General features: G+C 49.5%; 1 protein-coding gene across 6 annotated transcripts in view; it reads right to left on the bottom strand.

Annotated features, from left to right (window-relative positions):
• The window catches only part of ARHGAP32 (Rho GTPase activating protein 32), a 244,107-nt gene that overhangs the window by 12,647 nt on the left and 213,498 nt on the right, over positions 1 to 17,962 (bottom strand). For all 6 annotated transcript variants that reach the window (XM_064732156.1, XM_064732155.1, XM_064732154.1 and 3 more), the window contains 5 exons: positions 9,304 to 9,406; positions 6,144 to 6,288; positions 5,438 to 5,520; positions 3,146 to 3,253; positions 1,776 to 1,921 (listed from right to left, as the gene is read on the bottom strand). In XM_064732156.1, the coding sequence (XP_064588226.1) occupies positions 1,776 to 1,921; positions 3,146 to 3,253; positions 5,438 to 5,520; positions 6,144 to 6,288; positions 9,304 to 9,406 (585 nt within the window). The remainder of the gene's footprint in view (positions 1 to 1,775; positions 1,922 to 3,145; positions 3,254 to 5,437; positions 5,521 to 6,143; positions 6,289 to 9,303; positions 9,407 to 17,962) is intronic.

The raw sequence follows: 17,962 nt of genomic DNA on the forward strand, positions 1-17,962 counted from the left end.
ACTAAAAGAATGATGGTTTAGTGTATTAAAAAAAAAAAACAACAGAGGCAAGCAAGTAGGATGGAAACCTTTGTGACACATTCTCCTTCATCTGTATGATGCAAGAGCCTATAAAGAAAATGATGTTTTTCCTTTGTATAAAACCTGTCTGGGTCATTCCCAGATTTCACCTCTCGGTGTAGCAGGAAATGCCACGTGTGACTGAAGCTGCTACAAGCCAAAGTGCACCTGGACACAGCAAACAGAATCTGCTGTGTGGCCTGCCTGTGGCCTTTGGAGCTTGTGCCTGGTTTTGGTGATGAATGTGCAAAATCTGAAAGCAGCTGCTGCTGCCTCCTGCTGCTGACAGCTTCAGTGGAGAGATTATGGGCAGTCTGCTGTAGGAGCAGCTCTCCTGTGTCTGCCATTGCCTCTGGCACAGGTGTTTCTGGGGTGATTCCCAGGTGAGTTCAGGCTTTGGGGGAGCTGTATCAGTGCAGAATATCCTGCTTGGTGCAGTTCCATGGCTGCCCCTGGAGCAGCACAGCTCTGTGCGAAGGATGCAGAGTCTGTGGGGGGGTGTAGGAGCTGTAAACATCACTCAGCTGTCCTGGGTCAAGTCTGAGTTAGAACAGGTTTGGCAGCACCATGTCCCCCTCTCACCAGTGGGTGCAGGAGCTGAGCTCACACCCAGAGGCTCCCAGGAAGCCGTTCTGGAATGCAGAACTCCTGCACTCAGCCAACCCAACAGCCTGACCCTGCTCCCTGCCAGGGCTGTGTCAAAGCCACTGAATGCAAATGACCAAGTCATTAAACAATTAGCTGAATTTACATGGGCCATTCTAAGCCTGGATAATCATCTGGCTGGGATTCTGAGCATGCTTATCTTCCTTCCCCTGGCAGAGTCAGCCTGCTGGGGCTGGCACTGCTCAGCCAAGCTAACCTCTGGCTTCCATGGACTTAGAACTGCCCTACAGTAGGAGAAAAAGCTGGACTTGGATCAACTCTGCCAGCCTAAGCAGAGGTAGGGTTTGTTTAAGAGAAGGGAGCAGCAAATACAGTGCAAACACAGCTCTCTGCAGTCCCCAGGTGGTGCTAACTGCAGCAGCTGTGCATGTTTCAGTCACAGGCAGGTTATCAAGGCAGATGGTGCAGCCTTAATGCTGCTTAGGAGCAGGAACAGCTTGTGGCAGCCATACTAACAGAGAGTAAACTCCTCCTGGTGCAACTCTGCTCCTTCTCAATGGAAAAGATACATGGTCTCAGTTACTCAAGGGAATATGTAGGCTCCAAGGCTGGATGACATATCAGGTGCTCCAGCTTCATTCCTCATCCTACAGCAAAATCAGCCTGAGCAAGTGGAAGATTTCAGTTTCTTAGCCTCAACATGACTGAATGCAGAGAGACTGCTTTATACCAGCTTGTTCTATTTGTGTTCTAAGGTGAGGGATGAGGGCAGACAGACTTAGCTCCGATGGGTAAGTATGCAGGAGCACCAGAAATGATGGCTTTAAAAAGGAGAGGGAGCAGGAGAGAAAAAGATTTAAGTGATTCCTTGCAATTTCTAAGTGGTAGAACACAGAAGTAGAAAACATTCATGTCTGCATTCCTGTGGGGCATCTGTAGCTTTTAAGAAAGGTACTGACAGCAATTTCTAAAAGCAGGCCATCTCTGTGTGGGTTCTGCCATCCCAGCCCAGAACTGTGCCCTCCAGGTTAAAACAAGCATGTTTCCACGTCCCAGAGGAGCTCAGGCAGCCGTGCAGCGCTGCCCTCCTGCCCCAGGGAAGCACCCACCTGCCCCATCGCGGATGACGGAGCTGAGCTTGGAGCTGAAGAGCACGTCCACGTGGTTCAGGATGAACTCCACCACCACCGACTGGATCCGCACCTCCATGAAGGCGGCCGTGCCGCTGAAGCACGCCGACTCGATCTGCTTGGACCTGCAGGGGACAGCACAGGGAAGAGGCTCCTGCTGGGCCAGGCCTGGCCACCTGTGGGGCTGCAGGGCCTGGGGCTCGGCCACAAAGGCTTCAGGCACTGCTGGGGTTAACTCTCGGCAACGCCCACAAACCATCACTGACTGTGGGGATTTATGGCCAAACTTCAGCTCCAGGGTCAAGCCTTATTGATGGGGCAAGAGGAACACTGGGGAGTGTGGGAGAGGTCTGAATTGAGGTTAATACACTGAACAGCCAAAATCAAGAGCTTTTTGTTAACTCATTTCCATGACTGGCACAGTTTAAGGCAGTGCTGTTGTATAAACCTGCTGTGGCCTCTAAGAGGATTTTCCCCCAGGCAGGGAGTGTCTCCACCTGATCCTACTGAGTGAATGCTCCAGGACTCACCAAAGCAAATTCAACCTTGAGGTCACTCCACTGCTCGTGGGGGAATTGCCAGAAAGAGGAGCCCACCTGCATGAACTGGGAGTGCCCAAGGGCAGATGGGAGAGGGCTTGGAGCAACCTGGGGAAAGTGTCCCTGCCCATGGCAGGGGGTGGCACTGGATGAGCTTTAATATCCCTCCCAACCCAAACTCTTCTGGGATTCCATGATGAACTGTACACTCAGATTTCTCAGGTTGGTAACAACAGCAGGTGAGAAATCAGTACAATAAAGGGCAGGAGGATAATATTTTTTTCTTTTAAAGCAAAATTTTTAACTTACACCATTAAAGTGCCCTATCATCCAGATTCAAAACAGATTTATCCAAGTTAATTTCTGTAAGTTTGAATTCTTGTAGCCAAAAGCTGTCAAATTAGACTCTAGAGACTTATGCAGTGGGAAATCAGTGATACCACTGTAGAAATTCTCCTGGATGATCAAGGACACATCAGTTTCATCTAACCAAGAGAAGAGAAATTATCCTCTAAAAGAGGGTTCAGGGAATTCTTCCTTGTTACTACTGACAAAACTGCAGCCAGTGGAACTGTGTTGTGTGAGACAGGATAACACAGGGGCTGTTTTACATCACGAGGTCAGGAACTTGCCAGCCAATCTTAAATCCTACTTAGAATAATTTCCCATATTTTACAGGAGGTGAAGAGTGCACTGGGTGAAGAGAGGAAGAGCTCTTTCCAGCTGCTGAAAGCTGGGATTTTCTGGACTATCTGTTGCTTATAAATGTAAACATTTCTTTTCTATTGAAATGGGAAAATCCCAGAGTACCTGAGGAGGTTTGGAGCCCACACGATGGCCAAGTTCTTGGTGTGCATATTTGTGATGGAGCAATAATCAGCCAGACGAGCCAAGTGTCTCATTAGGAACTCCAGTGTCCTGGAAAACAGGAGAGAGGCAAATGTTCAGCACCACTGAGCAAAGCCAGGCCGTGATCCACAGCACAAACCCAGCTCATTATTTCCTTGTGATCTGAGAGCTGCCAGAAAGGAATGCTCAACTCCTTCCCCTCAGCCCCACCGTGGGGCTGGCTTTGGCAGTACTGACACAGCCTGGGCTGAGGGGAGTCTCTCCTGACTGCCCCAGGCTCAAGGAAAGGACAGTTCCAGGAAAAACCCTCTGCAGGTGTGTGCCAGCTGTGAGGGGCTGCTCAGGGATGTGTGGGGAAGGATGTGGAATGCTCATCCTGGGATGGAGGGAGTACTGATTGAGACACCCCAGAACAATGAAAATACTGGCTGTGGGTTTCTCAGAGGTTGGTAAGGCAGATAGAAGGTTAAACTTCAGAGGCTTCTGTTCATATTAAAACATGGTGGGATTTGTATATTAAGTTTGATACACACTAGGGAGGAGGGAGCAGGAGGTGGCAGTGAAAATGCTGCTGTACCCTCCTGGTGCCCCTGGCGTGTGTCTTGTCTCACAGCCCATTCTTTTCGGGGGGAAGGGAGATGGAACAGAGAGGGTGTTTTGGGGCTCAAAATTCCACAAATAGACAAGATTGGAAGTAAAGAAAATGGCTCTGTCTGGCAACCAAACAGACACCTCCTGCCTGTGACTTCTCATCACTGAGCAGCAGAAAAATAAAGTGTTTGTTCCTTTTTCCAAGCAAAGCCCAGGAAAGGAGAGCAGCACCCTGTGACCTACAGCATTCCACATGCTGCTGTTGGCTGTGCCCCTTTCTGAGACTCACATGCTGCTGGTACCAGAACCCAGTTTAACCAGCCCCATGAACTAAAAATCATTTCAGGGGAAAAGGTGACTGAAAAGGAAAAGAAAGAGATCAGTTTATTTTTTAAAGGGCCACACCCCCTTTAATTAACATCAATATTGAAATTAGTTACTAGAAGCAGCAGCTGCTGCACCAACTAGCCAACCTTATTTGAAGAGCAAGTAACACAGTTATAGTTTATAACACATCAGTTAAACCCCAGTTAACTTTTATAATTATTTATAGCACTCATTGCAGCATTGCAATTGTCCAGCTAATCACCACACATCACAGTAACTGAAATTTAAACATTTATTGGCAGAAATTACTACAAATAGTTATCACTAGCTGTCCTCATGTGTTACACCTGACCCCTTAGACCAGAATTCCAACTTCACCTGTAGTTAACATACATTAATGTACATTATAAAAATCAATTGATGATTGTAATGAAATATTCTAATTAGACACCAATAGCCAAACACTGTCTGCATTCACCCCAAATGGTCACTTACCTAAACCACTGGGACACACCAGGGGAGCTGGCCCAGCCAATTAAAACAGCTACCTATCTGTAAATAACTTCCACCATATGCTGTCATTAGCTATTTCTACCAATTACAATTCCCAATTAGTGAATGCTACATACCATGCATCACTACTTATTACTGTTGAAGTCTCATTAACATGCAGTATCTATACAGCTGTTAAAGCCAGTCACCAATACCAATTTGTCTGATACCTTTTCACCATACCCTGCCATAATTTTTAATACTAAAGACTGTTAAAATGTTGTTCTTAGTCAAGACTCATTACCATATAGCACAATTTCTTATTACTACTAATTAGCTTGAATATAGTATTTTAATTGGTGGTTTTTAAACACCATATTATGCTACTCTAATACATTACACTGATAATAATTAATTACATCAGTTATTCTGAGAGCATTGTTGTTATTTGCTAATTACTATTATTGCAGGGAGGGGCAAACTGGAGACAAAATACAGTTGACCAAGTTTGGCTGAAGGTCTGAGCAATTTTTTTTTTGCTATATTTCACTTTTTTTGAAAGTGCTGTTAGCACTGGTATTGTACCTCCCTACAATAAAACTGTTTCCTTACTCTGACATAACAAACTCCTATTTCCCTCCTAGATGGAGTTTCTAAGGACCTGAAGTAAGACCATGTTTAGTGGACAGTGTTTGGTAAGGAGCTAATTAAAATATAAACCAACTTTGGACAGCCATAACCATTTCAAAATGCAGAGGCACAGCGTGGCTGTCTTGAGAGGGAAAGTGGAATTACAGAATTCCTCTCACAAAATGCCCCCAACACCCCAAAGGCTGCACTCACCTGTAGTGGGGAGGAGGCAGCTGCTGGATCACATCGTGGATCTTAACCAGCCTTTCCTCATCTGTAGCAGCAGAAACAGCATCCTGGAATGAGGCAGCAAAGGATTTAGCTGCAAATAAATCCCCAGCCTTGGCAGTCAGGGGGGTTTTGTTGCTCTTCTCCCCTTAGGTAGGGGGGGTCTGTCTTGGGGACTGAGCAGCATATGGATCATGTAAGGAAGGGCAAGTAAGCCATGAGCTGGGGCATGTTAATGGCACAGAGAATTTCTGCAGAAGTCATTCAGCTCAGAGCAGCATTTGCTTCCAATCCCATTCCTGGGAAATGGCAAACGAGAGGGGAATTCCTGCAAAGCACGGGAGTTGTGCCAGGGACCATCTGCTGTGGCCCCACAAGTGGAACCAACACAGCGTGGCAGAGGGGACAAAGGCACCTCTGAGTGACTTAAAGGGGACACAGAAAAGGCCCCTCAGACCCCAGGGCACTGCCAGCCCCTCCTGGAACGGCAGGGTGGAATCAGGAGTGTGGGCAGCACAGTGTCAGGCTGGCAATTCTGGTGACACACCCTTCTGATGGCTCCAACAACCCCAAGTGAGGCAGAGCAGAGAGGGAAGTGTGTGGAAGGCAGGTGCAGCTTCCAGGATTTCTCTGCTCTACCAGCTGAAGGCCCACTGAAGGGGGAAGTGCCCCACATGTGGCTCACACTCACAGAGAACTTCTCGTAGAGCTGGTAGGTGAGCAGGGGGTTGGGCAGCTCTCGGAAGTACAGCTTGCACAGGGAGCCCACACAGTGGATGTCCTGGATGTAAATGTCCTTGGTCAGGTCAGGAATCTGCTCGGAGTCAAACTCGTGGCTGGCAAGGAGAACGGAGAAATGGGTAAAGGGTTCTGAGGAGGAGGAATGCAATCAAACCCAGCACAAATTACAGCAAGGCTTTCCTGATTTACAGGAAAAAATAAACACTTAGTCACCAAAACCACATGACCCACGTCTGTGGGGCAGCCAGTGGGGATATTTTTCAAAAGAGACTTTTCCTTTTTCTAATAAAGCATTTTCAGTTAATTTTACAACCAACCGGCTGCAATCCCTTTTGCTGCATCAGGGCTTTTCACAAAGTCTCCAGAGAACATCTTCCAAGCCCACAAGTTTAACTCCCAAGGGCTGTGACTGGGATTGCCCATAGGAACGATGAGAGCTGCTGTCCCTCTGCATTTCAAAGGCCTGCAAATGGCAACGATCAAGTCCTGCCAGCATCACTTCCATCAGCAGCACATGGAAACCAGTGAGTGCAGGAATTCCTGGGGGATGAGCTGGTGAGCTGAGCCTGCCTCTGCTACAGCCAGGAACCACATGAAGAAAACCCCATAGCACTCCCTTGGTTTTCAGAGAGAGAAAAAAACCCAATCACCAATGTTTGTGAAATAAAAGCTGAGCTCAGAAGGCTGAGGGCTGGCTTGCTGCTGGCATATATGCTGGGAAGTGCTGTTTCCAATTAGCAGGACACTGCAGGGCCGTGAGAGCTGTGAGCAGGCCCTGGGAGCTGCAGAACCTTGGGGTCCCTGCCAGAGCCTTTAGGCTGCCCACAGCCATGGGGCTCATCCTGCCAGCACTGCAAGCACAGGGAGTGGGCTGGGTGCAGTGGCCCATCCCTGTCCCTGTCCTGTCCCCCACCCAAAGCTGGCAGGCTGTGCCCAGAGGGTCACACAACCCCTGAGCTCACCCTGCCTGAGGAGAACAACATACCCAGGGCTCCAGGTGTGTTTGTAGCTGAGCCCTCCTGGAATCAGGATGGACTCCTTCCATCCCTGGACATGGACACTGCTCATGGGAAGCCTTTCACTCCCACCAGACAAGGGGCAGGAGTGCTCCCCACCTTCTGAGGGTGAACAGCCCATCCCTTCCTCACCCTGAGGACAGCAGAGGAGCAAAGGATGCATTCAATTTTCCACATGCCCAGTGTCCAGCACACACCACCTCCACAGGCACCTTGTGACTCATCCCTTGCTCACATCTAGGACAGAAACTCAGCTCTACAGAAAAACCCAGGAAGGCACCAGCCCACCCCACACAGACACACTCAGCCCTGGCTCAAACTCCCTGCCCATATCCTGCCTTACTCCAGTGGTTTTTCCTAGGAATAAAGCTCACACTCTGTCAAATGCTCCCTTGCAGAAGTGAATATGGAGGGAAGAGAGGAGTGCCCCACCACATTCAACCCTCCTCCTGTCTGCACTGGCTGTTTCCAGGGCTACATGTTACTCCTTCAGACCCAAAAGGAAGATTTTGTTAGGTGAAGAACAACTGCACAGCTTCTCAAAAAGAGCCAGGATAGCAGGATCCAGGGATCAACAGTGGCTGTTTGCCCACCTGCCAAATAAAGGCACCTACTGCCCTACTGAAGAGCCAACATCTGTTCCATGGAAATCTCCCATGTGGAATAAATTCTCTAACCTTCTCTCCAACCAAAAAGCCCTTTAAATCCAGGAGATCCAGATCTTCTATGGGAAATCTAAGCACAGTGGTTCATTTATAAGGATACTGCAGCCCCAGCTTGGGAATGAGCCTAATGTCCTGTTTGTGCAGCTTGGAACTGCAGCAAGATGTGTCTTATGTTCATCGAACACTCAAAATCTGTAGGGATTTACATGAACAGGACAGTGTCAATAAGTTATGCCATGTACTCCCTTCCTTTTGCTTTTGGAACATCTCAGAAACCTGGAAAACAGGCTGTCACTTCATTCTCTGCACTACAACAGGGAATGATGCCATTACAATTTTACAAAACCCTTTTTAAAGCACCTTGATACACAATGGAGGAGAAAGTGGTCTTGGTAACACAAAAGGAAAAAAAATGGACTAGGGCAGAAATTAGATGGATGGTCCAGCACAAGGCAAAAATAGGGAATAAAGGAATATAACTGAAGCAATGGCAAATGTTTTATTCAGTCACAGCTCCAGTCAGAGCCTTTAGATCCTGCATATAAAACCCTTGGGACCAGATTTTTTAAATGGGACTTGCTGGGATAAGAAACAGGATTAATCTGAACCAGAACAACCCCATCCATCCAAGGGTTTGAGCAGTCAGTGTACCAGCTCAAACCTGCCCACTGAACTGGGGGACAGCTGGTACAAAAAAGCTACTCTGCCCATGGCAAAGAGCCCTGTGCTGCCCTGGCCAGGCCCTGGGCCCAGGAGCAGTGCTGGTGAGTCCCATCCACCCAGCACATCAATGCCCCACAGCACACCATTCTACACCAAACCACAGGAGGACAACAGCCTCATGAAAGAGGAAAGGAAGTTTGCTGTGGTGGGAACAGCTCCTAACCAGAACACTCCCGGCCCTTCCCTTGCAGCACAGCAATGCCCCACACCAGACTCAGGCACGCATCCTTTGCACATTCCCAATGAACTGCTGGTAAGCCAGGAGCCCAAGGCAGCAGGGAGAAACACTGCCTGCTCCAAAGGGCTTCTGGAGAGAGAAAGAACAGAAATGGAAGATGGCAGCACAGTGACACCAGGATCCTGGTACTTTATCCTGAAGGCAAGCTCCGTGCAGGAGGAATGTGCAGAGGAAGCCCAGGCTGTGCCCTGCTCCCCCTACTATAAATGATGCCTGTACTTAAGTAAAGAGGCCATAAAAAGAAAGAAAGAACTTTCATTCCATTGCTTGCCTTTCCATTTTATGCAGTGTGGAAACAGCCTTGGGTTATGTCAGCTGGGCACAGCACAAGCTGTGTGTGACTGACTCAGTTCCAGAGCTGGAAGCACCAGAAGCAGGGATGCTGGTTGGGATGTGACACCACACAATGCCATCAGTGCCACTCCCAGGATGCCAGTGCATGATAACAAAAGGCTCATTGCATCTTACCGCAGTTTCTGGATGTTGGAGGCGATCCCGGAGAGGCGGTAGATGCCATCCACGATGCCGTGCTTCTCGATGAACTCCGTGCAGCTCTTGAGCACCTGGGGCACTGAACAACAACAGCACGGTTACTACAGACCTGCTCCAGGCTGTGCCCTTGGCAGCTGCCATAAACTGCCCCCACCTGGGCCCTGGCTACAGCTCCTCCTTAGGAAGAAAGCCTGTAGGAAATGTAACTTCAGGAGTCCATGTGGAAACTGGTCAGAGGTGTTCCTGCTTCAACAAGGGAATGCCAGAATATGAATCAGGTCAACAAAAGCCACTTCTGGTCAGAGACAGTGAAGGTTCCATGGCAACTCCCATGGGAACTGTGGTGTGAAATCCCATTCCAGAAGAGCTGGAATAAATACTATCTTTCAAATCTATACAGAATTAACCTATCCTGTTTGGTTTAAAGAAATATAAACATCAGGGAGATGCTACTTTTGGCAGCACAGACAGGAGAGCTTTTACAACTGATAATTTCATCTTAAATGTCTGCCAGAGCATGGCTGGATATGGAGAGCTTCACAGCATCCCACACTCCCAGAAAGTGCAGACAGAGCAGGGCATGACAGAATGGAAAAATCAGCCCAGGGGATATAATTAGGTGTCAAGTTAATACTGCAGCCGCTTCACCACCCCATTCCTTCCAGCTGGCTTCCCAGGCTCATGCACATCCAGTGCTGGAGCTGTGTGTCCATCCATGAGGAGCAGCAAATCACTGGATTTACAACAGACACTAAAACTGCCCTGAACACAGAGAGAAAACCAGGATGGAGCTCCTGTGAGCATCAGCAAACCTTCATGGGAAAAGCTGGGATCCCTGTGCATCCCCTGCCAGCCAGCCTTTTGCAGCAGCTCCTGTGCTGATCTCAGTGTGTTCTTTAGATGCCAGGTCTGATCAGTGCACACGTGACACCGATGCTGAGCAGGTCATGTGGCAAATCCCCTTACACCACAGCAAATGCCATCTGCCAGGCACTGTGCTCCCCAGTGCTGCTGCACTTGGATGCTCCCCCCAGCCTGCAGCCAACCCTCACAGCTGGAGGAAAGGCTCATTTCACACGGCTCCCTGGAAATCAGCAGGGGTATCCAGGATAAGGGCATGTCTGTTGCATGCTGGAGCACAGGACACAGGGAAAGCTGTAAATCCTGCAGCACATCAGCCACAGGCTCAGCAGGAGCAGATTAGAGCCTGCACCTGGGATGCTCCAAGGCACCTAGAGACAGCCAGAACTGAGCCAGCCAGGCTCCAGTGTTACATTCCCAGGGATGAGATTTTGAGGCAAGCAGAGCCCTTGTACATCAAGCCAAGAGCCTTGGGAACCAGGTGCTGCTTTTTGGGGAACAAAAACCAGTGGAGGTGAAGCCCTGGGCTACCTCAGCATCAGAGAGCTCCAAAGAAGACCACAGCTGATGGAACCAACAGACACACCCTGAACCTGGGAAAGGCAAGAGGTTCTCAGTGAACACACACCCAGGGCACGCTGGGGACACGTCCATCAGTCACCCACAAGGACAGATCTGAGCAGAGCAGGTGGAACACGAGGCCTGAAATTCTCATAGTGTCTCAAAAACACTTCTGGAGGACAACACTTAAGCCTTTATTCAAAAAGATTCAACACCTCTTGGAAGAGGAAGTTTTCAAGGGTGGAAATGGACAGGGAAGGAGTTCTGTCCTACTCAAGCAGTGGCCAGAAAGGGCTGAAGTGTGAATTGCATGGCACTAGGGCACTGGGAGATGAGTGGGGCCCAGGCGTGACCTGTGCAGGGCAGCAGAGGGGGCACAGCTCCATCCTGTGCAGCAAAGGACAAGGACAGGGCTCTGTGAGCTGACACAGCCAGTGGTGTTTGTCCTCTGTGGCAGAAGAAACCCCAGGCTGGCAGACAGACCTGCCCCAAGCCCCCGTGGGATGTCCTGCATGTCTGTCCCACAGGCACCCCTGACAATGGGTGAGGTCACAGATCTCACCAGTGACCTGCACGGGGCCCAGCCCCCACAGCAGCATTTCCTGCATGCAAGAGTCCCAGAGGACTGGGCAAAGGAGTTTTCCCAAGCTTAGAAGTGCTGTGGCAAGATCTGCTAAAGCTGCAAATCCCAAAGACATTAATGATCCGTACTGCAACCACAGGAGGGGTCCCCTGGAACCACAGAGCCTGCTAAATAATGGGATCAAGATGCAAATAAATAAACAGGCAAATAAACCAAGAAGCAAACGCAGCAAGAGGCAGAGAAATAAGCAGCACTTGCCCTGCCTGCCCCATTCCCAGCAGGAACCCTGACAGTGGAGCAGGGCAGGAGAGCCCAAGGGAAGGCAGGGCTGCAGCACCAGTGCTCTGCCTCAAGTTCTCTTCTGGCATGGAAGAGCCTGGGCACAGTGAGAGCAATTAACATACCCTGAAAAGATCCCAGCAGCCTTGTTCCAAGCATCTCCTCAGCTGGTTACCAGGACGATCTGTTCTTTAAGCTAAATATACCATACCAGCACCGCGGATATTTTGGGGGAATTCTGCAGGGTTGGAGAAGGGACTGAAATTCAAGTAGGGCTAAAATTGTACCTGAGGGGCCTTTGCTGGAATGGTGACTTCATTTTTCAGATTTCTGAACAAAGATGACACCTGGCCATTGGGTGTGTGTTTAACCTCCATCTGCCCTTTGAATCCCCAGCCCTTTAATTCTCATTTTAGAGATGTACATGCACACATGGAGGGAACAGTGACTGTTCCCTCAGAAGGAGAAGGCAGGATGACAGCACAAGCCAAGACTTAATTTTGCAAATGCCAAGTGTGCCCAGACCAACACCTACAGCAGCTTCTGACACCACACTGTGACTTTTTCAGGTACCATGTCCATCTGCTGCAGAAATCCCTCCCCTGCAGGTGAACTTCTCAGTTCAGGAACTGATTTTGGCTTCTAGATCCCAAACCACAGCCCACATTTGAACCAGACAGGTACCTCAGCCTCATCTCAGCAGGGAACCAAAGGAGATTTCCTCTCACAGGATGCACCAGCAGCAACACTAAAGTTCTGTTATTGGCAGTTAATTACTGTGGTTTCCTGCAATTACCACAGCCAGACTGCATGGCACACGTGGTTTGCATGAAGAGCCATAAAGGCCCACCTGGGTCAGCACCTGGCTCCTGGCAATGCCCAGGAGCTTTGGAAAGGCAGGAGCAGGGAGCAAGTGACACTCAGTGCATTCCTGCAGCCCATGCAGGGAACTGGCTCAGGGAACCTCTGAGCCCAGCACTGGTGCCTGCTTACCCACCAAGCACACAGCCCTTCCCAGTGCCACATTCCCAGGCAAGTGACAAAAATCCCTGATCCTCAGTGGGATTTTAGTCCTTTTCTGGGCTGTGGGGTCTTCAGCCAGCGACTCCAGAAAAGCTCCCAGCAGTGCAGTCACTGCCTCAGCTGCAGGCAGCCAAAATGCAGTGCCAGGAGCTGCCTGGAACAGCCAGCTGTGCATGGACACTGCACTCACCTCCCTCTGAAACAACCCCTCCCTCCTTCCCTCCCACATCTCCAACACCAGGTGCTCCCAGGAGACAAAATGCAAAGGGCTGGAAACGTGGATGCCTCACCAAAGGGGACCCCAGCACATTTCATCATCACAGCAGCCAAAGGAATTAATTCAAGTCCTTCCAGAGCATCTCTCAGCTGGTTTGAAAGGTTTATTGCATCTCTGAGGGCTTGTTAACTGCTTAATTCTCTGCCATTAAGAGGAAGCAGAAGCTCTATGGTTTTCATTCTGAAAAACATTTTGATTCATCCTCACACAAGGTGTATTTCCTTTCCTATCATCTTGATGGGTGGGGTTTTCTTTTTCAATATTTTGTAATGTTCCCTCCCTGGGCTTTGAGAGGCTTGTTTGTGTTGTGTTTTATTTTATTTTATTTTCTTAGCACGTTACTGGAACCAGAAGTGTTTGTTCAGCCCAGGGCATGAGGCCTCCCACCAAGCCCCCCTCTGGCACTGGCATTTGCCCAAAATACAGCAGTGGGGTGCAGGTCCCATGGGCCAGGCCTTGGGGCTGGACAATGGCCCAGAGCACCTGGGCTGCTGCTCCTCACTGAATTCCACACATAGCAAACCCACAAGGGAGCATGGAAAACAGCCTGGCCCCAGCTCTGCCTCAGCAGTGACAGCCAGCATGCAGTGCCAGCAGACTTGAGGCACACACTGAGAATCCAGAAGGTAACAGAAGGTTAAAGGCTGTTTTGAGCCACCAGCATAGAAACTGGAACAATCAGCATTCAGATAAAATGCAGGTGGAGAGGCTCAGCCCTGGGTGTCCAGGCTGCCTTTGGAACAGCTGGGAAGGACAGGCAGGGGAAAGCCAGCACAGGACACACACCCAGCACAGCACAAATGCTGCCACTGCAGCAGGATGAGCCCCTTTCTTGGAATTCTGTGCCCAGCCAAGACTGACAATCTCCAAATATCTGGAATTAGCCACATAAATCCCAACTCCCTTGCCATTAATGAGGGATTATGTAAAAACTTAACAGGGAATATCCCCTCTTTGAGAAATACGGTTGCTTTTACTCCAATAATTTCCTATAACTCAATTTTAGAACCATTAAGGTTGGAAAAGACCTCTAAGATCATCAAGGCCATTTTCCAAAAAACTGTCCAAATATTTCCTTAAAAAAAAAAAAGTAAAAACCCTGTAATATTTCAGCCTGTGACTTTTAAACTTCTCATTTCTGAAGCTCTTCCCTCCACCTTAGTTACACAAAGGTGTGAAGCAGCAGAGGAGAGAGATTAAGGACTTTCTTTATTGTGGCATGAGGAGCTGTGTGTCATACAACATTGTACCTGCATGTGCCATCCCACAGGCACAGTGACCCCAGCAGCCCCTGCACATTCAGGAAAACATCCAGCTTTTAAAGACTCTCTTGTCAGGACTCTTGTCTCACTCCTAAATCTCTGTCCTCATGTTTGAGCCACCAAGAAAAATACAGGACCAAGCAAACAGACACTTTCCTTCCTTTCCAAGGTGCTCAAGGCCATGTTGGATGGGGCTTGGAGCAACCTGGTCTAGCGGAAGGAGGCCTTGCCTTGCAGGTGTGACTGGGTGGGATTTGAGGTCCCTTCCAACCCAAACCAGCCTGGGATTCCATGATTCCTCAACTCCCTGGCCCTCATTCCCAGGCTGTGAGCCACACTGGTGATGAGCTGTGTAAAGTCCAAGCTGCCCCAGAGCCTGGTGCCAGGCACACAGCTCTGAGCTGGAGTGGGACTTTTGCACTTGGCAGAGTGCAGCAGCAGCAGAACAGGGCACAAGCCCTGAGCTGGATCCCTGAGCCAGCACTGGACTCTGCTTCCTCAGCTGCATTTCTTTTATGGCAGCTCAGGCAGGGCTGTGGAAAGCAAAGTGCAAAGTTCAGGCCTGGGGAACAGAAATCCCCCATGGCAGGTCAGCAGCCACGTGTGCCAGGTGCTGCAGATGAACAACATTCCCCTGGCTGTGCCAGGACAGCCTGGAACCAGGGGATCCTCCCTGCCCACCAGCCATGATGGAGATGCTGTACAGACAACCCCTATTGCAGGCTGCACCCACCCACTTCCCAGGGTTTCATTGCTTTTAATACAAAAATCACAGAATCATTAAGCTGGAAAAGCCTCTAAGATTGAGTCCAACTGCTCTCCCAGCACTGCCATGGCTGAACCATGTCCCCAAGTGCCACAACCCCAGAGCTTTTAAATCCCTGGGCAGCCTAAGCAGTTCCAATGCTTGACAGCTCCTTTAGTGAAGGAATTTTTCCTAATATCCAACAAGACACTGCTAATACTCAGATTTGGCCAGTGTGCTGGAGCTCTTTTGTTTAGACCAACTACACTCCCTCCAATAAATTGAGGGGGATGGGGAAGTTCTCCCCATGCTAAGAGCAGCAGGATAAGAGCACAAGCAATTCCTGTACTGACTGTGACATTTTTCCTCATGTTTGTTCCCCCCACAGCTGTAGTGTTTCGAAATGCAAATTAATTTTCAACTCTCAGCTGTCCTCAGGGTCACTCAAGCACACAGAATCCTCTCCTCGCAGCTGCAGGCAGGGCAAGGGAGAAGGGGAGAGACAAACCAGGTCTTTTTTAGCAGCCAAGGCTTGTGTTCCCTGCCCAGCAACTCCAAGGATGCCCTCCCAAACCAGGGATTCTCCACAGGGATCCCATGTACCCCTTTGTAGTGCTGACCCCATACCCAATAATCTCAAGTTCCAGCAACTCGGAGGGCAGATGGTGAAGCAACAACAGTGCCTGTTGTGATTGGAAATTTGCCCAAAATAACTCAAAACTATTGGCCTTGAAAGTATCAGCTTGTGTCCAGTTAGTTTGTGCAGCAGAGACACAGCTGCAGCAAGGGGAGCTCTCTGCTCATCTCCAATTTGGGTCAACTGTTCCCTTTTTTCCCCAGGCTGCTGGATCTGCCTTTGATGTCACACAGACACACTCACTGCCACATCCAGGGGGACTTCAGGCACCTAAAACACTCTTCACAAAACACAGCTCAACATCAGAAATGTTCGGATTTGGGATGCAAACCTAGCCCAAGGAACACAATAAATACAGGGGGAGCACACAAATTTCTTAATTTCTACAGACATTCACAACTGGATGTCGTGTGCCAACCTGTGCTGGCACTTGGATAAATACTACTTGATATTTATATCCCACTCCTAATCTCCCAAGTACCTCCTGGGTATTAGGAATTTACCTTGTGGCACCTTGGGGCAGACACAGGTTATTAGTTTGATTGTACAAGCCTGGAGATGGAATGGGAGATAACAAACGAGTTCCCAAGGCCAAAATCTTGTGGCAGGGACAGGTCTGAGTTCCCAGCTCAGGGCCAGAACTCAGAGTGCAGCTGTGACCATTGACCGCCCAAGTCCTTTGGAGATTGATTTTGAATTTAAAAAATTACTCTAAATCAGGAAATACCAAAAGGAAACTGGTTTTGGCATGTTTGAGGCTGCCTGGTTTACACATACTGCCAATTCAATTAAAAAAGGGACAGTCAGGACAGCAGGATGCAGGGAAAGGGATGGCTAAGATTACCTGGGATCCCAGAGGCTGTATAGCCACAGATGTCCCACACAATTCCTGCCCCAGAATGCAACTTTAAAACATTCTCCCCCTCATTTACACCGTGTGTGCACAGGACTGTGCACAACAGGGACTCAGGTGCAAGTGAAAATGCTGAGACAGGCCAGTGCTTCCTCAGTGTGTGACAGAAACTGTTCACAGATACACAAATACTACTGAGGGAGGCAGAGCAGGAGGATTTCCAGTGTCCCCAGTTAGGTGGCCTTGTCAGGAAACAAGATCCACCCCTGATTTGTGAACTGCAGCTCTATATATAAACAACCAAGCCCAGGTATCATGGGTTGACCCGGAAGGAATGGGAATTCTGGGAAGCTGTGGTCAAACCAATGAAGGTTTTGAGTTTCATACTGACACCTGGTGTAGCCAGTGGGGTTTGGACACACCTCCGAGAATACACAGGGGTTAAAAGCAGGGCACTGCCCTGGCACTTCCTCTTTTTGGACATCGCGGCCGAGGAGTTCAGACCTCTCTCCCTCGCCCGGCCCGCTGCTGCTGGGCGGGGGAGGGGCCAGCCATGCGGTGAGGCCTGGGGGCCTGGACAGAGATGGTGTTGAGGGGGCTTCGAGGATGGAAGGGTGGGGGAGCCCCAAGAGACATCGGGCAGCCAGCCACCCCCCCCCCCCCCCTCTTCCCCCCCCCCAGGAGAGCAGGAGAGCAGCCAGCGAGAAGGGGGAGGAGGACTGCCCGGCCGCAGCGGCAGCGTGTGGGCAGCGTGCGTGGGAGCCGTCCGACAGACAGAGACTGAAAACTTTTAACCCTTTCTTGCATGATTGGGGCCTTACAAAAATGCTAATCCTCCTCGAAGCTGAATAAGAAGGGAGATGAGAGATGATATGAGATAAGGACCTTGGCCTGGAGTTTGTGGAGATGATTGGATGGGGAGAGATGATTTGGAGTGGCCTTTGGGCTGGACGTTTTCTTGTAGCCATGGACTCAGTTGTTCCTGTGACACAGACTGCATTTAGGGGGAGGCAGTGCCTCAAAACCAGGAGGGTTCATTTGTGAGGACCCCCCGGCCCCAGGGGGTTGGAAATATATGGGGGGGACAGTTGTCCCAAAAGCAGAGACTGTGCCTTTTTGGAGTGAGACAAGGCATCCTTGAAAGACCACCCTAAAAGCAGCTCTGATCCATGTCTCGGTGGTGAGAGCACTGAGCATGGAAGGAACGTGTCACAAGCGGCAAATGGACTTTCCGGGCGGTGCCGGAGTGACAGGGAAGCACACGAGGGTCTCAGTGTGTCTCCACGAGAAGCCTATGGAACAAGAAGGACTCCTTTCCCTCTTCATGAACTGATGTTTGAGTATACTAACGTGTGGGGCCAAGGCTGAGCAGTTGTTTTGAGAGAATGTATTGGATTGGGAAAGTTAGGGAGTGGGGAGGAGGAAAAGTGGTTTTTGTAAGGTTTTCAATTTTTTTTCTTTTCCTTATAGTCTTTCCTATTTTTTCCTGTAGTTTTAGGTAATAAAGTGTTATTTATGTTTAAGTTGGAGCCTGTTTTGCTTATTCCTGGTCAC

Source organism: Zonotrichia leucophrys, chromosome 24, assembly GCF_028769735.1.
Source record: "Zonotrichia leucophrys gambelii isolate GWCS_2022_RI chromosome 24, RI_Zleu_2.0, whole genome shotgun sequence".
NCBI lineage: Eukaryota > Metazoa > Chordata > Aves > Passeriformes > Passerellidae > Zonotrichia > Zonotrichia leucophrys.